The sequence below is a fragment of the Megalopta genalis genome, chromosome 2 (genome assembly GCF_051020955.1).
Source record: "Megalopta genalis isolate 19385.01 chromosome 2, iyMegGena1_principal, whole genome shotgun sequence".
Lineage (NCBI taxonomy): Eukaryota > Metazoa > Arthropoda > Insecta > Hymenoptera > Halictidae > Megalopta > Megalopta genalis.
In genome coordinates, this window is record NC_135014.1 from 22037616 (window position 1) to 22064287 (window position 26672).

Consider the following 26672-nt stretch of genomic DNA (forward strand, 5'->3'; position numbering starts at 1 on the left):
TTAATCACGTGAACCTTCATAGCTTTTTCAATAATTTGATTGCAGCAATAAATATAAAATTGTTAATTGTATAATAGATTATTTAACAGTGTTCACGATAAGTTCATTGTTTCATTTGGGGCAAAACAAATTGTGAGAGAATTTGAACATCAATCTTTAACGAGACGAACACTCTCTTGAAATTTCATGTTCCATGATTAACAATGGATTCTAAAAAAAGCGAAAAAGGAGCACAAATTATGATTAAATATTGTTTTCGACTGTGTCTGACTGTTTACGATATTGCACATTAAAACTTGCAGCTTGTGAGGTCATCTTTATCTGATAAGTAAATTGTAAATATTCATGCAGCGAAAATACATCCGTCGAAGCAGACAAACAAAATGTTGAAATCATGCAAAATTAACGCATGCAGGGTGCTAAATACGAGATAAAAGAAAATTCATGATATGGTAAGTTGAAACAAGAATAAAATTTTGTAGTTTCGGCTTTGTTTGCGAGTTACTAACAATTAAAATCCACCAATGACGTCACCATCATTATCTACCGCATGATACGTCATTGCCCATGCGTCACTATTGATACATCATCAATCGTGTTTTGGTGGGAATTTGAAATGGTAACTAAAGAAAGCTGGTCTGGAGAATATATATAATTTCATTACTTTTTCGAGTTTTGTTTTACGCAGCAATTATCTCTCACCTGATGCCGAATATTTAATATTGTTTCATACATGTTATAAATTATAATATCCTTTTATTTATTATAATTTTTACATTGGAATATATTTCAATTGCTTTTCAAGATTTTTTTTGTCCGAATTGGTATTATTTATCCTAAGGATACAAATATTTTTAATTTACAACTTTTGCCTCACATTTTAAGCCGAAGTAAAAACGGACATCAAAAACAGCAACTATACGCATCAATTAATCCATTAGTTTATGAAGGTTTAAACATTACCATAATGCCATTTTATACAAAAAGACATTCTAATTGCAGTAAAACTTTTTAAATGAGACAATGGAAGCGCATCTTTAAGAATCGATTTTATTTAACAATATCTAGAAACAATATTTCTCTACAGTTTCTGCTTGATATGCGTCATGTCTACTAAAAATTGTGAAAAAATTCAGCAGTCTAAGTCGCTCTATTTACAAACCAGTATTTTTTCGAAGAAATTCGTTGTAGAGTATACAGGGTGTTCCAGCTGAAACACCTCATTGTCTTTCCTAACTGCGATCTATAAAAAATAGGCTTCGTTCTAGTTGGCTAATTTCAGAGCCCGAGGTCATTGTAGGTCATACTACAGTCAATGAAGATAGCACAGAAATTAAGTTGACCTTAGATGGAACACCCTGTACATAACTTACATCTGTGCGTGTGCTAGTTGAGCTGAAGAAAATCTTAGTTACTTTCTAAATTATGAGAAAGAGTGTTAAACACGATTTGAAAATCTAATTATTTCCTATTAATATTTCAAAAAAGAAAAATGGGAACAGTGTGGTTTACAGAGATAGTTGATTGCAATATGAGCAGGAGAACAGGAGATACAAAAATAGGAGTAGGAAACATAATAAATCTATTCAAAGTTTATAAATACAAAATAAATAAACATTATGAACGCGCCAGGAGGACAACAGAGATATCATCAAACTACCGCCTTTGATGTTGTTTCTTTCTTTTTAAATAAGTTTCACGTTAATTAACACACTGCCTCGAACTAGATCACTCGCTGTTGGACGTACGCCCATAATGGATTGTCCATTGCGCAAGTTGTTTTGCTTTCGGTAGCAGAAAACGGTGGATTGTTGTTGTATCCTGACGACCAAACATTGAATTCCATAGCGCAAGCACATTCCATGAGAAAACCAGGTGCTGAAATTTCAATTATGATATAACGTGACACGACACATTACCTAACGGAAACATACTAAATGCCAGATCTGTAAATAAGATAGCAATTAAGTAGCGACCGTTGTACAGGTGTTCGTGCTTTCTTAATATATTTTGCGAATTTTTTTCATTAAAATTCGATCTTTTCTGAATTGTCTAGGACGGATTTTTCATCCCGTACCTGAATGGTCGTCAGACTCCGTCTGTCATAATAATTTGATGTTGCTAGGACAACCATGGTTCATTCTGTATTCCACGTAAAGCATGCCAGTGTTGTGCCAATAATACAGTGCCAACACTACTAACGCATGCCACCATTGATGAGACGAGCCGACGTAGTCCACCCATCCTGAAACGTTAACGAATTGGAATTATTTCTCACGCGATTACTAAATTAGACTCGGTTTTCATCCATAAAACTGCAACAGAAAGAAATCCATCTCTTGCAATCAACTTTTTAAGGATGTAAAGTGATATTTCAGACTAACAACATTGCGTTAGTATTAACCTGATTTATGCAAGAATCTTTTTTCTACCGTTATAGAACAAAATTTTGAACTGCAAAGTTTATATACATAGACCACAGATTGATGCAAATAATGCACATGATTCGATATTATTTATACAAAATATTTGTAACAAAACTAAAATGTTAAGTTGCTAAGATTTGTCTTTTCATTTCACTGTGATCTTTTAATAAACGACGGTTACTTATAAAATCATTGTGAAAACAGATATTTTTATAAATTGTGCAATTTTAAACTTTTTACCTCTTGGGGCAAATACATTCATCATGAAAGAAAGAGATCTAGTCATTTATTTTCGCAAGAATATTGAGATTTTTGAGATTCTAAATGAAACCGTTTTTGCTGCTGCAGTTTTGCATTGTACAGTACGGTTTTGAGCTGAAACTGTTGGTACAATGACGCGTATTGAAAGTCGCCTGATTACCTGGACAAAAGCGTTCCGGTATTTTGCTCAAATAAATAACGAACGCTCCACCACTAATGACATACATCCCTAGTACCCTTGGAAGCAACATTCTAACGATCGGGTTTTCCATGCCGCCCATCGCGATACTCCAATGCAGCGTTGGCAGGACTCCATAAGCCGCCCAAGCGACAAATACGACTAGCTTAACATTCCCGTTAACGTTCAATTTTGGTATTTGAAGTATCATCGCGAACACGAAAATCGCCAGCACTGTTATCAAGTAGAACCTCTGCAATTCCTACAAAAAACAACAATCATTTTTTTACCAGTTTCCATCCTTGAAACGATTTATAAACTAATCAACCCTTTGCACTCGATTGACGACTCCAAGATATCCCTAAAAATTTCTGCGTTATTTTCCAAAATAATTTCTACATTATTAAATTTGTGTGCAATAAAGAATTGTTAATAATGTCTTATATGCATAAAATGCAAAAATGATACAGAGTGAAAATAAGATGTTAAAATAGCTTCGAGTGCAAAGGTCAACAATGTGGACTGAACTTTATCATGATTAAATTACAAATGTGGCAATGGATCTTTTTTTATTAAAAATAAATTAACAAAACGAATTGTATCGTGATCGAGCTATTAATGTGCGATGCATGATCTTATTCATGCGAAGGATAATGTTGTTCACAGTGTTGCTGTATTTAAATCTGCAAACATCATTATTTGATAAAAGAATGGGAACAATGCAGTTTAAAGATCGATTGCCTTAGTGTAAACTCGGTCACACTAATTTAAATAATAATTCAGTTTCCCACTGTATAACGAAAGACAATCATCAATGAAATGAATTCAATTTCCATTGCTAATGAACTAATTCGAAAGTTACGTAATGTTCCGTTTTGCGAATCGATTTCTAAAAACTTATACATGTACGTATCCGCAGTCGCGATTAAAGAAAACGAATAGCAATGCATATTCGAACTGACAGTGACGTATGTGATAATTAGATAGCGGTTTATTCAAATGAGAATTTTTTAAACGTCACGGGCCAGCTGATTTGTAATTTTAAAGCGACGCGGTGATGTGTTCAAGATAAAATGAATGACAAATTGGCTGGTATTTCGGAAAATGTGACTGCTTTGTCGCCGGCAGCCTTGGAATTATGCGTCAGAAGCAATTCATTAACCATGTTCATACTGTTAACATTGGTCAGAGCGTTAGGAACAGGCAATTTTTTTCACCTTGTGACACCAAAAGGCGTAATACACTCCAGACATGTATATCGACAGGAGGCTCAAAGCGATGCCGAAGAGATCAAACGAAAGGAAACACCAGTAATCCTTCTCGCTTCGACAGGAAAACGTGTGATACACCGACGACAATATCATGCAAGCCTAAAACAATGAAATTTCGGCTTTACTGAAGTTCATTTATCATTTTGTTTAACAATCCCTCCATCTCAAACAAAGGCACTAATTTTAATTATTCAGAAGTTCTAATTTTAATTTTCGAAATTCTACTTCCAATTTGTCAAGTTCTAATATTCATTTTTCAAGTTCTACTTTTAACGTTTAAAGTTCTAATTTTCATTTTTCAAATACTACTTTTAACGTTAAAAGTTCTAACTTTAACGTTAAAAGTTCTAACTTTAACGTTTGAAGTTCTAACTTCAATGTTCAAAGTTCTAACTTTATTTCTTAAAGTTCAATTTTGATTTTCAAAGTACTACTTTTGATTTTTCAAGTTTGAATTTTAATGTTTAAAGGAGTATTCTGGTTTTGAACCTTCAAAAAATCAATTTTTTTTGCATTTTCTTGAACTACAAGTTTTCTAGAACACGTGTGCAAAACTACTTGTTTCAATTTGTAAAAATATCAATGTTATAAATGCTTGAATTTAGTATATATTTACAAGAGAAACTTGAACGTTTCTCACGGTTGACACGATTTCACATATCCTAGTTAATCAATTGACTTGAAAATAGAGCATTTTCAGCACACGTTCAGCATTAATCAACATTTTGAACATTTATCGCTTTTTCCTTGCGTTTTTAACGTGTTAAAGATGACAAAATATTTCGAAAATCAATCGTATATCAATTAAAAATCTTGCCATCTGGTCAATAATCCAGATTACTATGTTACTTTGGTTTAAATGATAGCCAGTCTTACACCAAATGCGAAGATTCCTCATTTTCTTGTTTAAAATCAGCAGAAAATCCGAAATCAAGGACAAATTTTTGTAAAACGCTCTTAATAAAATATAATTCATATAATTTTAATTGTTTAAAAAAAATTTAATTATACGCTTTAAATACCATTATCAATACTCAATGCAAAAATTAATAATAATAATTAAAATAGTTCATTTAAAATTATTCCTAAAAATTGTTCGAAGAACATTGTAAACCAGAATATCCCCTTAAATGAAATTCTATAATCGAACGTTTGGTATCCTACGAGTAAAGAGACTACGGTGAGCTAGCATAATTAAGCCAATGTGCGTTTACCTGAAAACAGATTAATAAAAGAGCTACGATAACTTTATCGCCCATCGGGGCGTGGATGTTCAGTAGACAAAGATCGTATAGCGTCAAACCAAGGAATAACATCCAACCAAATATGTGGCTCCATATATTTACTGTTTCATTCGTCCACCAAAATATACTGAAATAAACAATCGTTGAATGTTGTCGAACGAAAAATTATATGCAGAGATAAGGGTGTCGACGACGATCGAGAAAAGAAAGTCGATGACGGCGAGCGTGTTGGACAAACCTTTCCAAACATAATTTTGTAGAGAGGTATCCTCGGTATCCGCTCAAAATGTAGGGATTATGTTGGAGATACTCCGGCGCCTCGGCGTAACAAAGCAGACGCCGCATTTTCTCCTCATCTTGACATGTTACTTTACCTTTGATGGGCGATTCTTCCAATTTCTTGGAGGCTCTCCGGTAAACCTGCGGCAGAATCGCGAATTTTAGTTATTCCAAATTCGATGAATTATTTTCATAAAGTCACCGTCTGGACTTTGAGAAGTTAGGCTGAAAATATGCATCATTCAAATGGAGTGGAACGGCTGGGAACTGATGTTTTAGCAGCCTTCGGTGGATAATAGCGCATTTATGTTTACTGCAGCATTACAATCTACCTATTAGAATAATTTTAGCTCCAAGGTAATTATGCGTTCAATCTTTGAACTTGGAGAAATTAGGCGGAAAATACATAGTTAAAATATAATAGAATAGATAAGAATGACAACTTTTTGCGCCTTCAGTGGACGATAGCATTTATTTCGACCACATTATAACTGTATCTCTGTTCTAATAATTTTCTAATGTAGCTGTGTGTTGAATTTCTGTACTTTGAGAAGTTAGGTTGAAAAAATTTATAATTAAAATAAAGTAAAATTATTAGAAAATATAAACCAGGTGTGAATAAAAAATTTATTTCGAGCGCACTGTCTATATTCATAAAATTTTTCTGACGCAGTGATGTGTGCAATTTTTAATTCGAAAAATCTTAGACTGCAGGCAGAATAAAATAATTAAGAACTGAAATTTTAATGGATTGAAAATTGAAAACTTGCGAATATTAGAAATTTCACAGAATAGAGAACAATATAAATGATCGAAAAAAGAAGTTATTTCCGCTGATAACAGTCGTGAAAAATTATAATAATTTAATAAAACTGTTGTAAAAAACGCTCGCTAGATATGCAGAATTTTACATAGAATACATTTTGATTACACGATGCTTTACTTTCGAGAAAATCGACTTTGGATGTTCGCCGGCTACGAGTGCATTAGCATTTCGAAGCAAGGGGATATAGTAATTCATGTGCATGCACGTTAGCTCATACTTATTCAATAGCACGCGTACCTTGGGAATTCTTAAATCTCTTTGTTTAAATACAAAGGCTTGTGAAATAATTTCATTCTACAATTTTATGCTTATTCTCCCACGTAAAAACATTTGTTACCGATTGCATTATGAATATTTAGGCTATACATAAATGTTTAGATATAAATAGTCAGGCAGGCGGGAATGAATTGGGCTACTTATTTATATCGTTGTATCAATCATAGCCAACTGAATCTTGTTAACTTGATTGTAATATTAAGGTCATATCGAATTAATAATTTCACACTGATCGATTATATTGTGTCCATAATGACATTGTTAATAACAAAATTGTTAGAAAATCGACTTTATTTTCTAAATTGTTCGAGTTTAATTCTTGGCTTATTCATTATTATACGATTACTAGTAATAGATTCCTAATTTATTAATGATTATATTCCTAAGTTTATTTATTATTATACAATTCCCAATGACAGGTTCCTAATTTATTAATTATTATATTGCTGTATTGCTTTATTATTATACAGTTCCTAAATATAAATTTTCAGACATTAGCGATAGATTACAAATATCCATGTTTGAATGAAACTGATAAATTTTCAAAACACTAATGTTTAAGTCAATTTCATGGTTCATTTATTATTATGCAGTTCCTGCTGATAAAATTTGCAAATATTAATGTTCGAATAGAGCTGATATATTTTCCAAATACATACTAATGTTTAACACAATTTCATGACTGATTTATTCCTATGCAGTTTCTAATAATAACTCGCGGATTCGATGCATTTATGCGAGTTAATCGTGCAATTTGCTGGTGCGAAGAATAGGGTCGAAGACAATGTTATCTGAAACGGATCGTGTTTTGCGAACATCGTCTTCCTGAATATTTGATTGGCGCTGCGTCTGCGGGTTTGCTGATCAGGTCAATTAGAATACCATCGCACGAGAGGCTTCAGTGAAGGTGTAACACCTATCTCGAGATACGAAAGCTGTTAAAGTGGGGCACAACGGGACTTGCCTTTCATCTCAGTGTGTCAAGTTTATACGGCGGACTTTCTTCTTCTTCTCCTTCGCATCTTTCGCCAGCGAAATCGATCTTTTACTTCCGGTTGCCGGTTTCGGGCACACAGGCCTCTACCATCCTCAACTACGACTCGCGTAATCGCGCGGATATAACAGCATTTTATTCTTTCGATCAAATCTTCGTCTATTCCAATTCTTAATATACGGCGCGAGAGTCGGACGTTTTATTGCAATTTTCTTTATCGCGAGAAACGAAACGCGAATACGTCGATCCAGCTGTATTTGCATACACGTGACAAGAGGACCGTTAATTAAAACATGAGTGGAGAGTTCGCAGGTAGGAAATAGGAATTGATATCGAGAATATTGAGTATTAATGTCACGTGTTCTCGGTTTGCACGTGTTCATTAAATTCTTTCTTGCAAAAGCAAATGCGCAGAAATTTAAATAGAAATTTTTAATTGTAATAGAATGTTTAATATCAATTTAAATGAACTGATTTTAAATTAATTGATTTTAAGTTGTATGCATTTCTGTGCGAATGAAACACTGGATGAACTTGCAATTTACAAGAAATTACAGAGGATGCCAATTCTGTGCTAAACGAACGTTGAAAGAAAGAAATAACAATTTGCATTCATTGAAATAGCCTGGAAAATTAGGTACAACGAGTTTCGCTGTTCCTGCAGGAAATGCGGTTTTACAATTAGTCACACTGTAGCTAACTACTCTCGGTAGATGCTAATTTTAGATTACAGAGTGTTATAGTTATTTTGTGCAAAAATGAAGGCATTTAAATGGAAACTGTTTTTTCGTATTTAAATGCAAGTTGAAGAACATTCTTGTACGTGTTCGGAATTATTCTTCGGAATTATTATCAGTTGCGTTTAGAAATATTAATAAAACATCCTCATGTTTGAACAATTTGAGATTTCATTATAGAAATGAAGTTACTAATTCAATTGTTGATTTTGAAAATGATGAAAGTTTCTAATAAATAATGGAACGTTAAAGATTCATAAAAAAAAAATAATATAAAATTTAATAAATACTATTATAAAATTACGTTAAAATTTCATAAATACTATAAAGTTCCATTAAAATCGTATAAATACTGCGAAGTTATATATTAAAATTTTATAAATACTATAAAAATCATATTAAAATTGTATAAATACTATAAAGTTACATTCAAATCTTATAAGTGCTATAAAATTGTATTAACATTTTATAAATATTATAAGGTTATATTAAATGTGTATAAACCGTATAGAGTATTCTTTATAAATATTAATGCGGAAAGAAATCTCCGAAATCAATCTCCCCAAATTCTCTAGAAATTAGAAATTTCAACTTCACGCTAACCTTAATACAAGCGACAAGAACGGGAGAAACGGAAACGGTGATCAACCTAGATACTCACAAGTGCAAGCCGACAATTTTTCAGAAAGACGAACTCGAAACAACGTGTACGCAAATGGAACACGCCGAGAATCATCGCCGTGTGACCTAACAGCAATTATGCTCCGCTGCAGAGTGAAAGTTTGGACAGCCGTATGATTTTTTTATAAAAAACCACAATGATCTCCGGTTTCGTTTCCGGTAAGAAAAGATCGGAAACAGTTGGTTGGCCGATCGTTTCGGACGGCAATTTACCTCGCCGGTAAGCAGCTTGAGCGTCTCCTGCGCGAACTCGGCTGTCGCCTGTATCTCGTGATTATTGTTGCACGGCTGGTCATCATCGTCGGTCTTCTTTTCTTTCTGTTCGGTCACTTCTTCGACACCCGCCAGTAATTTCATCATTGGAGAAACTAGTCACTCACGGCCAAGTCTGCAAACAAAGAAATTAGAATGTAGGCGAGATCTGCGTGGCACGGTTTCCCTTAGTTTATGCGCCGTCGAAGAGATTCGGCAGATCTGCAAACGTTGCAGACAATTGGTTTCCGGAGGAATTTATGGAAAGTTATGAATGTACCCAATTCTTTTATGCGTTTGGACGTTTAATGGCACTTCTTCCGATAGCCAGAATTATTTGATTTTCTAATGGCATTTAATGGCACTTCGTTCGAAAGCCAGAGTTCTTTCATAAATTGTCGGAGAAACGTTCAATATATTATAGTTTGTAGAGCAACTTTCCCAAGTATTGCAAAACTACCAAAGGAATTGTTAAGTTTACGATGACATTTAATGGCACTTTTTCTAAAAGCCAGAGTTCTTTTATAAATGGTTGGATAACCATTCATTATGATGAATGCGTGTAGAGTAATTTTTTTAAATGCTGCAAAACTGCAGCTTATATTGCAAAATTTAGAATGCCATTTAATGGCACTTTTTCTGAAAGCCAGAGTTTCTTTATGTACTGTGGGTGAACCGTGCATCGTATTATATTTTATAGAGCAATTTTTGTTAGTACTGTAAAATTGCAAATTAGATTGCCAAATTCAATCTTTTAAATCATTGATAAACGCATTTCTCATTGATGTTTTCTAATGTTATATTAATTATTATCACTTTTCTATCCTTTAGTTATTTTTTATTTCGAAATCCCATTTTCCAGATAATCATAACTCTTATAATTTTTGTTTAGTGAAAACGATGTCAAATATTATTTTTATTATTCATCGATTGCATGAATCAGACTTCTTGTTTCTAGAGGATGTGCTCACAGTTTTATTGGCGGGATACGGGAAGATATATTTAAGAGATGTTCGTGTACTTATAGATAGCAAAGTATGTCAGCACGTCCTTTGCGCAGGTTTGAATCTGCAGATTGACACAATTCCTCATCTTCGATTACTGCGGATTTTATGCCCTTATGGCAGTCAGGATCTTCTCGGTGCAGCAGAATATTGTACGATTTTGGTTTTCTTTGAAACTGGGTGAACGGTAGAAATATTTCCGTAATTTTGGATAGTTTAAATTAGTCTGTTAATATCTGTATTTGCGTAAAAATCCGCAGTTTATCGATTTACAATTGAATATCTCATAATTGTTTTGTTCTTTTAAGATTTGTTCCCTTCTCGAAGTAATTTAGACCATTTTTATTGCATTTCGTTAACAGAACGTACTTTTTAAACACTAAGAATGCATTTTATTGCATTTCGTTACGAAAATATTTCTTTTGACTATTCTAATGCATTTTATTGCATTTTGTTAAGAAAATGTATTTTTCGAACGCTAAAAATGCATTTCATTGTATTTCCTTTTCAGAAAGTATTTTTTGAACACTAAAAATACATTTTATTGCATCTACTTTTTAGAAAGTATTTTTTGAACAGTAAAAATGCATTTGGTTGCATCTATTTATCAGAATTCTTTTGAACATTCCAAATGCATTTCATTGAATTTCTTTATTAGAATGTGTCTTTCGAACATTTCAAATGCATTTGATTACATTTCGCACAAAATTTTCTAGTTATTGTTCGTAACGTACAAAAATTCAAGATTTGTGATCAAATAAATGATAAATAACAACGTTGTGTAACATATAGAAGCATTGAAACTTGTCCAACTCTTTTATGATGACTGTTAGCTTTTTGCTTCGATGACGTAATCTTATTAGAGAGAACAATATAAACCAACGGATATTGTTTTGTTGTCTAGTTGCATCATGATTTTTTAAAAATAGTATAGGAGAATATAATAAGAGTGCAAAAGACACTTTTAACGATAGCGCCATAGTTAATGTGTGATAATTACACTGTTAACGCTATTATTATTCTCCATTATTTTTCTATTATTATTATCAACGATTCCTTTTTAAAAATTATTCTACATTTGAACTACATTTGAACTACGTTCAATCTAAAATTGTTACCACAGTTCTAATCGATGAAGATAATCAAGAAATTACTCATTCGACTGTGTCCAAAGTCAACAAAAATGATTTCATCAAAAACGTTATCGTTCGACCATCTTCAAAATTAATGATAACAATTCTCATTCAAGAAAAACAACATTAGCAAAGCTATAAAAATACAATTCAGTAATCCCCCCGCAAAAACGTGTTTACAGTCTCAACAAATCTTTAAACAAATTGTTGTGAAAATTTCATAAAATGAAATCATTTTGTTCGTTATTATTTTCAGTATTTTGGCCAATCTGAAATAAAGAAATAACGAAATAATTTGTTATTTGAAATCGCTTTATACAGGGTGTTACGCCTAACTGAGAACAGTGAAATATCTCGAAATAGATCGAAGCTACGAAAACAATGTTTATACAAAAACTGTTCAGTATAAAGAGATGTTGTAGGTAGTATCAATAATTTTTTTATTGACATAATGGTGAATGATATTTCAAGGTCAAGTTGATCTTTTTAAATGGGACCATACATTTTTTTAGTCATATTACGATAGCTGGTTTCAATACGGATACAATGTTGTATTATTTCTTTCAAATAATCATAAACTAGAAGCAATTAAATTAGCAACAGCGGGAGGCGGATGGTATTATGAAAGGTGTAAGGAAACGCACGAAGGTTTGATTTCTGTTTACGTTCAGTGCAATGTTTACGTGACATTGTTGCAGTCGTCCAATGCATATGCAACGAGGTGTAAATAATACACTGACGATGAGCATAAAAAGAAACGAATTTTTCTGCGTTTTCTTATGCCTTTTGTATTTCCAATAATCAGTCTAAATTGTATCTTTAGTAAATCAAGACGAAAGTGACAAATTCTAAAGCATTGAGTGTGTGAAAATGTTTACTCTACAGGAAAAAATCGAAATAAGTGAGGGACGAATTTCATAGGCGACATCCGAACAAACTAAAACCTGCAATTTCAGTAATACGTAAAATCGTAGATGTATTTCACCAAACCGGAACCCTTCTACGGTAACCAAGAAAGCGACTGAAACTGAGCCTGAGAACAACGGTTTGGCTGTAGAAGATATCAGAATAACACGTCAATTGAGATGTAGGCAACCGACGCGACGCGACTTCTAATACCATCCGCCTCCCGCTGTTGCAAATTTAATTGCTTCTAATTTATGATTACTTGAAAGAAATAATACATTATTCGATTCGTATTGAAACCAGCTATTGTAATATAATTAAAAAAATGTATGGTCCCATTTAAAAAGATCAACTTGACCTTGAAATATCATTCACCATCATGTCAATAAAAAAATTATTGATACTACCTAAAACATCTCTTTATACTGAACAGTTTTTGTATAAACATTGTTTTCGTAGCTTCGATCTATTTCGAGATATTTCACTGTTCTCAGTTAGGCGTAACACCCTGTATATTACTTCGACCAGTTATTGTTTATTTTTATCTGAAATAAAATTTTCCTACATCTGAAACCGATGCAAGTGAAAGGGTTGAATAGACAGTAATTCACGATCGTCCCACCGAACCGAGAAATGCGAGTTCCACGGAAACCGATCGTAATATGCAACGAAAAAAATAAGTAAACACCGGTCGCAGGTGTCCGCTCGGTATTTGCAGTGCGAATTCCATGTCGAAAGGAACAGGTTGGTCATCTCGGCCGCATAACGCGACAAGAGCGTTACACACAGCCGCGCAAACAACGTTCTCTTTTGTTCACTGTCGCATTTCCGGCAAAACAATTTCGCGTGAAAACGAAAAGCTGAATCCGCGCCGAAACACACCTGGACGGAAATTCTTCCGCGCACCGCGAGAAATAGGCTCGCTTTTTCTGCGATCGCATAATCACTTCGGCCGTTCGCTTACTTACAGAAGTGTCTGTTCACTCTCTCCCCGAGCGATGAACGATCTTTCGCGTTTAATCTACGAGAAAGTTGAAGCCGCTCTTCGGAACCTGTTGTTGGTACCGCGCGGTTCACCTCCGAAGAAAAGTATGGCAAACGTGCTCTCTACTATCGTCGCGAAGCAAGTTGCCTAGTCCGGGAATTTTTACGCGCCGGGGAAAACGCAGAAAATAGCGGCGTCACGTTTTGCGCGCGTAAAACGTCATTCGGACCTCTCGCACCGCCATCGCGATTGCTTCCTGCCGCGATTCCTACGTTTTGCATGTGAAATTCGATTTTCTGAATCTCTAAGTGCACAGAGACGAGATTTTCTTAATCTTTAAGTGCACGAAGATGAGATTTTCTTAGTTCATCTCAGTGACTTTGCTACGTGGAATAAGAATCTAAGTGCTAATTATCTCGCTTAAGTTGTTTGAATATCTTTGAGAACGTTGATCTTGCATGTCTTCGTACACGCGAAATTCTATTAGCCAAATCTTTGGTTCATCGTTTAGTCTGCGAACGTGCGATTTTTGCTATTCGTTACGATTTTTGGTACGCGCGACGAGAAAAAATCAGCTTGATTACTCTTCGTTCGTCTTTTAGTATGAAAACTAAGATTTACGCTGTTTGTTTTTGGATCTTTGCTACACGGAATGCGAACCCGAGTTTCTTACACTTTTGAAAAATCGATTAGGCGTTGATGAAATCAAATTGCGACAAATTTCGATAAATATGACCATACTTCGATCATATCAGTCCACAGCTGGGAAACAGAGTTATACTGTTCACAATTGTCACATACTAAATCGTTACCTATAAATCATTAATTTATATAAATCGTGTCAATAAATCGTTATTTATAAATCTTTGTTTACAGGTCGTTGTTTACAAATCGTTGTTTATAAATCGTTCTTCACATAAATCGTGCTAGTACATACTCATTTAAGAAAAGAAACATTGTCGCAATGAGTTGTGCAACACACACTTCGGTGTTGGTGCGTCAATGATTCGTGCAGCGTTCAGAGCCAATAAAAGAAACATCGGTCTGTTGAATTAATCAATTATAATAAATATTGATTACGAAACAGAGAAGAAATGTTGATCTTGACATTAATCTTGATGTTACTTACTTAAAATTCCTTTCGAATTTACCGACATTTCACACTTCCTTGAATTTACGATCCTCTGTAAATAAATATTCCATCTAGAAATGTAATCGTGTAAATGATTCCTCTCATTAATTCTAAAAAGCTGTTCATACACCATGTTTTCATTGCTACGGAGTAATTGTAAGATTTCACGGAAATATCAGGCGGCTTTATAGAAATTTCGGGCAAAAATATCAGACTGCATAAAATAATAGACTGTCGTGTCCGAATCGCGGTGGTTCCATCCAAAATTGGTTGAATTAACAGTTTTACGTTTCGACACGATTACGTGTTATCTGGGAAAAATGGCGTGAAACGTCATCGAACGTACCATTACATGAAACAAGAAAAACAAGGAGATTGACAAAAAACGGCTACGGTTGCAACACGCATCAGCTAGGAATGCATAAAATGAGCAGTCTAAATGCACGACGGTAATTCGTGGGCACCGTGTCGACAAACTTATTACCCCGTTGTTGTCCGGAATAATTCATAACTCGTAATTAAGGAACCGTGCAACAATATTCGCGTGAAAGTACAAGTTACCGAACTTGACATTTCGCGAGTGAATGTTCAACGAACTATCAATTTTCAAGTGGAAACAGCTGGTCGTGACAGCTGGGTGAAATTTTATTGCCACCTCTGCATCTCTAAATCTATTGGAATGGAACTTTCACTGGAAAATAATGAAACATTTCTTCTTAAGTATACACAACGTTTGTTACTATTGTCTATCATTTACTACATGCGACTGATATGTCCCATTAATAATAGTGCTACAAACAAATTGAAATGAAAGATAGTAAAAAATGGAAAATTTATGAAATTACTGAAATTAATAGATGCGTGTGCAGTAGAATAATTTTTTGATAATATAATGTACATTCTTATCTGGTAATCTTCTCCTCGATTGTTTCATTTAACTATGTACTATGGTAAGGTGTTAAAGAAATGTTGATTTAATATCCATTGTTTGTCTAAATAATATTGTATGAAGGATAGTAAAAACTGGGAAATTCATGAAATCAATGATATTAATAGATATATGAATACAGTAGAATAATTTCTTCATAATATAATATACATTCTTATCTGGTAATCTTCTCCTCGATTGTTTCATTTAACTACGTACTATGGTAAGGTGTTAAGGAAATGTTGATTGAATATCCATTGTTTGTCCAAATAATATTGTATGAAAGATAGTAATAACTGAAAAATTCATGAAATCGCTAATATTAATAGATGTGACTAGAGTAGAATAATTTCTTCATAATATAATACATCTTCTTATCTGATAGTCTTCTCCTGAATTGTTTCATTTAACAATGAAGATAAGATGTATAACACCCATTGTTCTCCTAAATAATCGACCTTACAGAGTGAGAGTCTTTTTATTTCGAAATTATCGAGGAAAGCAATTTTTATTCATATTAATTTTGATCAATACGTTTTTTTATATAAATGACCCCTGGATATCATTTATGCTTAACTATCTATTATATCTATGCAACTAGGCTGCCTTACAACTTCTCATTTGACTTGTTAATATAAAGCCAGAGTAGATATGAAAATCAATTAATGAAAACCTTCGCTTTAATAATCCTTGAAAGTTTTTACGTTTAACAATGTTTTATTCATCGTTTCATTTAACGACTCCCAGTTTCTTAGGACTCCCGATAAAATTACTCAATCGTAACTAGTATCTGTTTAAACAATATAAAAGCCGGTGTCATTGGCAATGAATTCTAAATGTTTCCTGCTTTACGCCGAGCATTTTGTTCGAGTGCTCGTGATACGTATCGTGTATACAGGAAATAATATATTCAGTATCGTTGACTGCTTTGACCAGAAATCATTTGCAAGGTAAGAGGAAGCAGGAAATGATTCTTGCATAATCCTGCCGGGGAAAGCGCGCAGAAAATTGAATTTGTAAAAATACGGAATCGCTTCGAACGCGAAAGTTGTTCCTAAAAAGTGTCCATGACATGCCTGTGTTCGCGTTTCCTCTAATTTACGATTTTCTTTATTTAACAATCGCCGGTGGACTGCGGACTTCGTGGCTAAGTTGAGCACGTACAATTTAGAATGGTGAAGAAATGAAATGAAATCAAGCGAATAAAAAATGAAAGTCAGTGTGCCAAGTTATTATTTTCAGTCGATCAACGTTATTGGAAGAAGGAACGACATTCCATTTGGTTTTTACTTCTTTTGAGAATTTTGTTTTTGCATAATCATCATTAATCATAATATAAAACACTTTTCATTTGCGAATAAATAGGAAGAGAGAATAATCAATATTACAATAGTATAAGTATAATAAAATACAGTGCATGATAAACATTGAATATTTAAGGAAGAGTAATATTTAGTTGACGATTTTGAAAGACAAAACTTTTGAAACTCGAAAGACAGAAAATAAGAAAGAAAGAAAAATAGAACGAAAGGAAAGTAGAACGCATTTTTCGTCGGACAGCTGGCATTAATTTTGAAATCGGGGCTACAGATCTCTGACTGTAAAAAGCGCTCTCCGTCGAAATAGAAACCAAGCAAAAATATGAAAGAAAGTCAACATATATTTTTCCGGCGCACAAAAATCCTGAATCAAGAGCACACACACACACTCCTGACATAAAGCAATGCTTGTCATTCGAGAAAAGAGAAGCTGTTAAACAGGGTCGTCAGCACACAATAAGCAACGATATTAATTCCTAACCCGAAGAAACATTCTCCGAAAAAGAAACCGAAAGAGAAAGGATCACCTTCGTCGCTAGACCGCGGATCTTTCCGCAAAACAATAATTTTCTGCGTCGATCGCAAGACAAAAATGTGCCAAGTATAATTTATTTTTTTTCTATACTAATATTAACAAGCTGAACATTTTTAGCATCTTTCTAATCTTTCCACTGTTCTCTGTTTCACCCATTTCTCCCACGAACGCATCAAATTCGCCGTCGCGTTCGACAGAAAGAGAAGTGCGCAAAGTCCAGCTTTAAATGTGCATAATTTCGAACTCGTTACAGCTTCAACCGAGCTATAATTTCTTCGTTATCGAGCCAAACAATCGTACAATTGGACGATACAAAAACACGCGAGAGCCGAGTTTCGAAATGTCACGGATCATCGCGCGATACAGTCGACACGCAGCGAATGCGCATTTTTGTGAGCATTTGCGGCGCACACGTTGCGCAAAGAGATCGGTACGAAACTCTTGACAGTGTATTGACAATGTTCAGTTCAATTTGACAGCGTTACGTACCACTTGGGTGCGACGTGTCGGTTCCAACGGTCCCAAAAACAGTAGAACTACGGGCGATTTTCGCGAGAACGGATTTTTGAAAACGTCGCGGCAGCGGCACGGACAGGAAGTCGGTCGATCGGCGATCTATCGACTCATTTTCCCGACGGTCGCGTGTATTCACCAGCGGAGTCACCTTGACGTCCTCGATCGCCGAACGTGCCGAGAACAGTACTGATACTGAATAAGCCGCATCGCGACCAGACTGTCCCAAGCGCCGCTCGATAGATCGAAACACGTCCTCGTACTACGGAGTAGCGATGGGTTCGAGAACCATTCGCTTTTCGTTTTCACCGAGGAATCGGGCCACGAACTCGTTTATCACTCTCCTGGAATCATTCGTAATAGTTTGTTAGCGAAAATTTAGCCGGTCATCCGACAAATCGGTTAACTCCAGTCTTTTTTTTATTTTTCGTAATTTTAGTATCAAAGTATTTGATCGGATTTTACGATTGAATATTTTGAATTTGTTTTCTCATTATTTGAGCTAAATACAAAATAATGAAGGTCCTTTTGATCGTGGCATAATAGACAATTTATTATTACAGTATTAGACAATTTATTATCGAACATGTGTATTAGGCTATTTGTTATTATACATGTATATTTGACAATTTATTGGTACACATGTATGTTAGACAATTTGTTGTTATACATGTATGTTAGACTACTTGTTATCACACTTGTATGTTAGATTATTTATTATCACACATGTATAGTAGACACTTTATTGTTATACATTACAATGTATTTCGCTAGGCTCAAGCTACGCACATAATATTCTATGATGATCATTTGACGTTAAATTGTATATGAAACTTTAAAAAGCAATACACAACAATATACCTCTTGTTTTGTGGAGTTAACAGATTTGGCAAATGAGTGGTTCATTTATTGATACTATTCACCATATTCGTTATTAATTCACCATTTTACTTTGTTCAGGAATTTATTTATGCAACAGTTTCGTTTTGGAATCACTCGCTATTTTGTTAGTAAGATTTATTTAAATTCGTCGTTACATTCGCAGAAATTGTTTGCCAATAATTCAACTATTTTACTCCGTTCAGGAATTTCTATATTTAATTTTGAATTTGTGTAATCAATTCTTTATTTTCATCGGAGACTACTTAATTTAATAAATTCATATCGCGAGTGAATGCTCAAATTATTTTGCTAGTGCTAATCGTTTCTGGAATTTGAGATCATCAGTTTCAAATATCAGTTTTTATTCTAACGTAGAATTCACTTTGAAAACAAATGACACGTCATTTTTTGGCTTTCATATTCTCATTTGTTTAACACTATGTATTTGTATAATATTAGTTGACCAACGGTCTTAATATTATATCAATGGATAAGAAAATTACAGAATCGTCACTGACGCATATGTTTCTATTTTCCTAAAATGATTGTATACTCAGCAGGATTAGTATTGGAACCGGAGGACCCGACAAAATGGCGGGTCTCGGACTACTCGTTTCGCGATTATTGCAATTCTAAGCACGCTTTTATAAAAAATTGTTAAACAAATTAAAGCAAAATCAAAATAAGTGCAGTCTTGAGTGCTTTTATAATCAAACTGGCCACTTTTAATTGACACAAAAAATCATTGGTTAAATAAATAGCGAAATATGTTTTCAAACAAAATTTCTTATCTATTCAAATAATATATACCGAAATAAATATAATATTATCATTTAAATTTTAGAACACGGAGATTGATCAGTTACTTCCTTCGTACTATTATTTCGATGTGCTCTTAATCTAAAATTTGAATCACAGAAATACTAACAGTATTTTTCAATGGTTTGATCTAAGCGGGCTATGTAGTTCTCCTTTGTCCACTTTGCATATAAAAAAAGCACACTGTGAAGTAAGTCAACAACCGATTGACATAGTAAATATTGTTTTAACGGACCGTTTAAGGACTGTTCCTGAAAACCGGATGCGAGTTCGTCTACGAGCCGAACTTTCTACTGCTTTCATTATAAGATCGCAGATAAGCATAGGCATTCTTCGTTTCCTCCTACTTCGTAATAACACGAGAACCCTAGAAAAGAAAACAGAGATTCTACGAAAACCACACATCGGATTACATTGGTAACATCGATCTTAAACGAAACTTTATTACTGTCTGCAGATCAAGAATTCGTTACAATCACACAAGATGCAAGTCATACATTTTGCAACGGAATTTCGTAAGTAGGTTAAACGGTCATTGACGACCACCGCACACAGTGTCCCTTTTTTTTCCCCCAGGACAAATCACGAAAACGTTTTTCCTGAGATTCATACGGATCAATCGTCTTTTTTAAGTACTAACGATCCCTAAATCAATCCATAGTGACCGTCTTTAACAAGTGAAAATAATCTATGAAAAGAACTGCTTAAACATTAAATTTCACGTGCGGATAGCGATTGTTCGGTTAGGCTTCTAATATGTCCTCTAGCGTTTTCTCGCGGCTTGTTCGTTCGATGGTACGCTCGCGTCTGTCGCTAGTCGCGATATTTCAGCAGATTCAGACCGCGAGTGTTAATAAACGTGGTAAAATACAGCGGTCAAGAGCGGTCAACTAGGGCGAAGGGAGGAAGAAGGCGGCACTTTCACCGGCCCGTCTGTTGTTTCCAACTCGACTTATGTCTCTACATAGGTTACTCGTATAGTCCGTCGTCCTTCGTGAAAGTCTAACGAAGACGTGTAACCCGCTCGGCATAAACTGACTTTTTAACTGCCAGTCATCCGTAGTTTCTTAACTTTTACCTGGGAATCGATTCAACGCTAAACTTTTACGCTCGCAAACGACCTGACGATTATTTAACCTTTCGAAGATTTTCTTAAAAATCAACGCTTGCTTATAAAAAACCCTGCGTTCGAATCTATCCCGTGGATGAGCGCACAGTATTACCAGCCAATCGCACAACTTCTTGTCTTTTTTGGTTTGTAGAACAGCCTAAGCTCGTTGCATCCGATGCATTAGTACAAAAGTGCAGGTTGCAGATTACAAGTGATTGGAGACGCGCGTCGCTTGTCATCATGTGGAATTTATTATATAAAGGGCTAATGCTAAAATGTACACAAGATACGTTATTAAAAATGTTCATTATTGCGATAGTAATAATTAATTACACATGAGTAGTTTTTCTCCCTCTATTCGAAGTGAACGATGATCAATTGTACTCGGCATGCGTTTGTTCGCCGCGCGGTTCACTCGTTTCTCACTTCGGTGGATTAATTAACATTACACAGCGATGATATACAGGTTCGTACGAGACAAAATCGACATTTAACAAGTGTGTGATACGCCGTCTTACATACTAATCGATTTGTCTTTTTTTTCTGTTTTCTAGGCTTCATTTGTCCGCGCTCCGCGAGCTTCGCCATAATCGTTTCACCTAAGCACCGATCTTCATTTCAAAGATGCCCTCGCAAACGCGAAATGCTTTGTTGTTCTTTCCCCGCATTTTTCTCTTTTACTCTTTTGATTCCCTTCCTCGGTTCGCTTACTGTCTAATTAAGTGACCGCGTCGTTACGATGTCTCTCAATCAGTTTTTATTCATTATCTAGATTCAGAAGCCGAAAGAACATTGCTAGCACCGAACGACAGGTGGTGCATCGTTTTATTTCATTTTTTTTTTGTTTGTTTAAATTACTTTTTTTTTAAAACGAACTATAACCGACGAACGATACATTGCTACATCGACAACGTAATCTCTCTCTCACTTTCGCAATCTCTCTCTCTCTCTCTCTCATCGCGTTATCATAGAATGTAATTAGGTAGATTTAGGCGGAGTAGTCCTGAAATCTCACTGCGATCCTTTTCAGCCACAATATATATATACGTATATATATGTTATAATTATATATATATATATGTATATATATGAAAAATATATAGCGTTAAGAAAACGTATCTTGGTATACTCGGAGAGACTAAAATTACTATATGTAAAACGGTTAGCCATTTTTGCTCGCGGTGGTAGAGGTCTTTGCAAAGATCGTAATAGTGTAGGTACGTATATTTTGTTTTATATTGTGGTTGACAAGGAAACTTAAGACAAATTCTAAATAATAGTCGTAATAATAATAATATTAATAATAATAATCGTAGTAGTAATAATAATAATAATAATAATAATAAAAAGTTATCGCTTAAAGGAAAAATTTACACGCAAAACAATAGTAAACGCATTGATGCAAATAAAATATAGCGACAGGCGAATCGTGGATTCGCAAGGTACGACGCATGACTTTGCTGATAATTATAAATGACGCATTAATATAAAACTGAAGTCGGAGGATTTTATAAATCCGTGACCAAACTCCACGGCTCATCGAAACAATTCTTTTTCCTGGTTCGAACGCGTTTCACGTGATAATCCAAACAAAATGTAATGTCGCTCTCATCATTTATCGATAAATAGTGACATCGATGACTATAATAACTTCTTCCATAGTACGTGAACGAAGCCCGGGAGAACATGTAAATTCTCGGGGGCCGATAAGATATCGTGAATAACTTTGTTAATTAGTATAGACCCATAAACGGGTAGAGATACTCTACTCGCGATTAGGTAAAGAACAATCTCCACGCTAGCAGCATAACTGTTTTCATCAGTGAATTTTCCAGCTTTTAGTGTATAGTCCGATTTATCGATGAACGATATATGCATAATTAAAACTACTACACACACACAGAGGAACCAAACCACAAAATTTCGAGTTACTCGTAGAATTTGTTAGATAGGTAAGGAATTTTAATAATTGAACAAAACATACAGGTATAGTTTCAGTAGTATTTATATATAGCCCAGTCTTACAAAAAAGTGACTGCATCGTTCCAAGGGACGGGCAAACATTGCTCACTTGCGTTTAAAACTAACAATTGGTGTGCTGTCAGTTCAAAGGTTTTCCATTTTTTTTCATTTTCACTGAGAAAGTAGGTACATAATAATTACGGTATCATAAGCATATTATAATTAGAAATTAAACTATTAAATTCAAATACAAATCCTACTTTCACTCTCCTATATTTTACTTCCATTTTGTTTTTTTTATTTATGAAAATCAAAGCGGACATATTTTCTGTTTTCTGTTTTTCCTGATTTATATATATAGTGTTATGTGACCACCTTTTAAAATTGCCTCAATTGCCATTGGGTGGCAACGTCTCAATATTCGCAGGCCTCTCAGGACGAAGGATAATTTCAGATCGACCACATTTGTCTGAGCACTCTTCGATCCCAAGTACTGGCTTAAGTTTAAAAGTAGACGAGCCATAACTAATTTCAATCGGTGCTGATGCATAAGTGGCAATAGGCTGGGGCTGCTTGTTGGTGGTTTTTAGATGTTGAAGTCAACGGAGGTTGGCGCATCACATGGCATACTTGCGCGTCCATTCACGTGCCAATTCATTGTACTTCTCCCTGTCAGTTTTGTATAACCTTGCTATCTCTGGTACCAGAGGGTCATCTGGATTTGGATCGCAGAGCAAAGAGCATATTGAGAGTAACACTGAAAATAAACAAATTGCCTTCCATGAAACAACTACTTTAAATATTGCTCAGCTATCGTTCCGCCGTTTATCTAATTCTCTTTCATAACTTTTATTATAAATGTAAAATTATATACCCTTTGATATGGTGAGTGCTGGGGACCATTGCGATCTTAAAATATCCAAACAAATACTTCCATTACTGTTTATATTTGGATGATAAATTCTAGTTGTAAAAGCAACCTGTAGAAACATACATAGAATTAATATGCCATGCATAAATTTTTTTATAGTAATATTGTCTACAATATTTACATACCTTAGGTGGTTTGAATGGGTAATCTGTGGGGAAGTGAATTGTAAGGAAAAATACTCCTCCTTGATATGGACTGTCAGGCTGAAAATAATATTTGATTATTATGAATTTTTTAATATTTATGAATTTTCCATCAAATCTAACTTTTACCATATCAGAGCAATTTACACTTTTACTCATTTTTACAAGATCATATCTCGCATTAAAATAACCATTAAAACAAATGGAGACAATAGTATGCACATTGTACTTTACAGATTATAAATAAATAAATAGTATATAAGAAAATAAATAGTAGAGACTATTAGTTAATGCAACTGCGGAAACAAGTATCCACGACAAAATGTATGAAATAGAAAAGCATTGTAAATACTGACAGCAGTAAACTTATTTGCAAAGTCTCTTGAATGATTGTTGCATTAAATAATACATGCATTATGAGACATTTTCGAAATAATAATATTACAGTTAATACAACATAAAGTCCATTATTTCAAAATTACCTTCGATGATCAGAGCAAAGGTGAAAATACTTGCAAATAACACTCACAAATTATATTTATACTTATATTTCAATGAACCTTTTAAGAAGCTTATAGGTTTCAATTGATAAATAACAAGTTAATTAAGTCATGAGAACCATAGACTGAAAATTAATATATACTCACTGGTCCCATAATAGTTGCCTGCCAGTGGAATACTGAAAGCAATTGTATAATTAAATAAAGAATATTTCATTATGTCATCTTATAAGCATAAAACATAATAGTGAGTTACAACTAAAATTAGTATAAATGATTATAATGTGACCACATAAACTTTGATAGCATTATACACCAATAGGCAGTTATTTAATGGAAAAACTTACAATCATCTCCTACAGGACCAGCAGAGCATTGCGCCGGTGGATCTCTACCAAGGTCCTGAAGTTCCTAAGAAAAAAAACAAATTCAAATAAAAATGTGAATAAAAGATTACATTGTTTAAATTTGTAATTATTGCAATTGATACAAGTCTCCAATGCTTTATCATTGCTTTGGATTTTCAAATGCTTTTAATATTTGATCTACCACATGGGACAAAATCAACCACCTTTGTTTCACCATTATTATAACCATAAGATCACTTTTGAGAGAAATTATGAAATCAATTTATTTATTCATGAGCATATTATAATACAGGGTCATTGAAGTATCACCAACTGCATTGTTATAATTATCATTAAGATTAAATAATGAGTCACTAGAATTACTCGGTAGTTTTACTTTTTACTGTGATTCCTCTAATGAGAAAGAAGTTACTAGAATAGATAAATGGCTATTAAATGTGTTGCATCACAGTGGTTTAAGATTGCTATACATATAGAGAATTTAATGATGTATAAAGTATTTAAAATACAGATCAATGAAGTTATACATAAATTGTATATGATTGTAAATATTTTCATGTAACAATAAAGGTACAAAACATATCTTTTACCTTACTGTCTATAGTATACAACATGAAAACATAGCTTCAACTGATTCATCCATATATAAGCATATAAGGATATTACCCAAAAGTAAAACAGCATTGAGAAAGTGTTACAATAAAGAAATCTCACATTTTCAGAAATGTACAGTAAAGAGATCTACAATTTTACATTATATGAAACATTGTTTACAAGTTGACTGCAGAACCAAGAATCATAAGCATTAATATTTGAATTTGCACAAATAATTATCTGACTCGTACGTAACAATCAGCCTGTTAATCATCATAATGATGGTACTTAGAAGAAGTAGTTAGAGCAAATGGATTTTAGTGCATATGTTGTAATCGTATACGCATACATACAAACTATTTGTATCATTGTATGCTGCATTGGAATAGAACAAGAATACAGCAGTTTTTATTATACAATGTGCCTGTTCGAAAGGTGCTGCATTCAGAGCATTGAATTCTTTTGCATTTTTGCTATGAATAGTGGTGAGACTGAAGAGTAATATAATGAAGCCTGATCTCTGGCATGCATTAAATACAAATGTATTGGCCCCAAATAGGTGGATTTTCGCATGTAAACGTGTTTTTATAGTCACATGGTGGAAATCACGTTGCACCTTGATGGTGATACCAGTGATCATGTAGAAAATGGGGGGAGCCAACTCTTTCCATAAATGGACTATGAATGCACTAATGAAATTTTCGTAATTTCTAAGTTATCTATAGCTTCATGCATATATGTATATGTATAAAGATGTATGTAACGCACGGTTTTACGTTACTTCCGGTAATTTATCGGCTAGCCACTTAAAATTTTTTTAGAATTTCACTGTCACCTTAGATACATCCACTGGCACAAAGTGGCACTGTGCTGCGTGCGCAATGCACCGTCTCGAAGTAATTGCGTACGCGATTAAATCAAAGCACACTCGGAGAATGCAAAAAAATCGAGAAAAGCCAACATGATTTTCAATGCTGGCTCACATTGCTTCACTGCAAAATCGTTAAGGGCGTTCAACCGCATTCGGCACACATCACATCGACACCTGACTGTCTCTGTACAAAACGAACACCGCTGACCATCCACGTACCTTATTAATTCGTTTTAAAGCCATTTGATGAACTGTGTGTTGATATTAACTGGCTGAAAACCAGACAGCGATAGCCGCTAGCCGAAGATCTTTGATTAGGGATTGCAAGATGGCTGCCTTCTAAACGTAGTCCCTACCACGCTCGTCAAACCAACTACCATAAAGGATTCTTTCGGTTATTCTTCGAGTAGTCAAGCCAATTACTTTTGTTCCCAGCCACGATGATTTTACACGCTGAATTTTATCACGCAAACACTCGAGAGAAAACAACTATTTCCACGCATTCCTTTTAATCTTATAGCGTGAAATCAAGACAGAGTCACTGCGGATTTCCTTTTATTGGCAACTAGTGAATTTTTGACATTATACCACGTCCCGTCGATAGATGTCGC

General features: G+C 34.3%; 2 protein-coding genes and 1 long non-coding RNA gene across 6 annotated transcripts; 1 reads left to right on the plus strand and 2 right to left on the minus strand.

Annotated features, from left to right (window-relative positions):
* Positions 1-67: 67 nt before the first annotated feature.
* On the plus strand, positions 68-17495 carry LOC117220546 (uncharacterized). The gene is made up of 2 exons (XR_004490295.2): positions 68-452; positions 14330-17495. It is a non-coding gene; the product is annotated as an uncharacterized LOC117220546 (long non-coding RNA).
* LOC117220540 (progestin and adipoQ receptor family member 3) lies at positions 1566-18090 on the minus strand. Of its 4 annotated transcripts, none has more exons than XM_076518736.1 (8): positions 17857-18090; positions 9387-9561; positions 5619-5800; positions 5351-5507; positions 4083-4235; positions 2848-3127; positions 2078-2245; positions 1566-1946 (listed from the first exon to the last, which is right to left on the minus strand). In XM_076518736.1, exons 2-7 carry the CDS (start codon positions 9531-9533, stop codon positions 2103-2105), a joined length of 1062 nt encoding a protein of 353 aa, XP_076374851.1. In that variant the 5' UTR covers positions 9534-9561; positions 17857-18090; the 3' UTR covers positions 1566-1946; positions 2078-2102. The 4 variants fall into 4 exon arrangements, with proteins under 4 accessions (XP_076374851.1, XP_076374850.1, XP_076374852.1 ...); XM_076518735.1 differs by having other exon boundaries at positions 1566-1878; positions 17857-18088; XM_076518737.1 differs by lacking the exon at positions 17857-18090 and adding an exon at positions 13433-13568 and having other exon boundaries at positions 1566-1878.
* Positions 18091-22679: 4589 nt separating this feature from the next.
* Positions 22680-26550, minus strand: eff (ubiquitin-conjugating enzyme E2 eff). Its single transcript, XM_033470572.2, has 6 exons — positions 26281-26550; positions 24576-24639; positions 24376-24407; positions 23711-23788; positions 23529-23634; positions 22680-23411 (listed from the first exon to the last, which is right to left on the minus strand). The coding sequence occupies exons 1-6, from the start codon at positions 26302-26304 to the stop codon at positions 23272-23274; spliced, it is 444 nt and encodes a 147-aa protein (XP_033326463.2). The 5' UTR covers positions 26305-26550; the 3' UTR covers positions 22680-23271.
* Between the last annotated feature and the right edge of the window lie 122 nt (positions 26551-26672).

Bases quoted from the DNA above. Each gene is read 5' to 3' on its own strand.
- eff (XM_033470572.2), bottom strand. From the start codon at position 26,304: ATGGCTTTAAAACGAATTAATAAG. The intron at 24,640-26,280 runs GTACGTGGATGG...TTTTTTTCTTAG, and splicing joins CTTTAAAACGAATTAATAAG to GAACTTCAGGACCTTGGTAG. The intron at 23,412-23,528 runs GTATATAATTTT...GTTTATTTTCAG, and splicing joins AGCACTCACCATATCAAAGG to TGTTACTCTCAATATGCTCT.
- LOC117220540 (XM_076518736.1), bottom strand. From the start codon at position 9,533: ATGATGAAATTACTGGCGGGTGTCGAAGAAGTGACCGAACAGAAAGAA. The intron at 5,508-5,618 runs GTTTGTCCAACA...TGTTTATTTCAG, and splicing joins ACAAAATTATGTTTGGAAAG to TATATTTTGGTGGACGAATG. The intron at 3,128-4,082 runs GTGAAAAAAATT...TGTTTTTTGTAG, and splicing joins ACGCCTTTTGGTGTCACAAG to GAATTGCAGAGGTTCTACTT.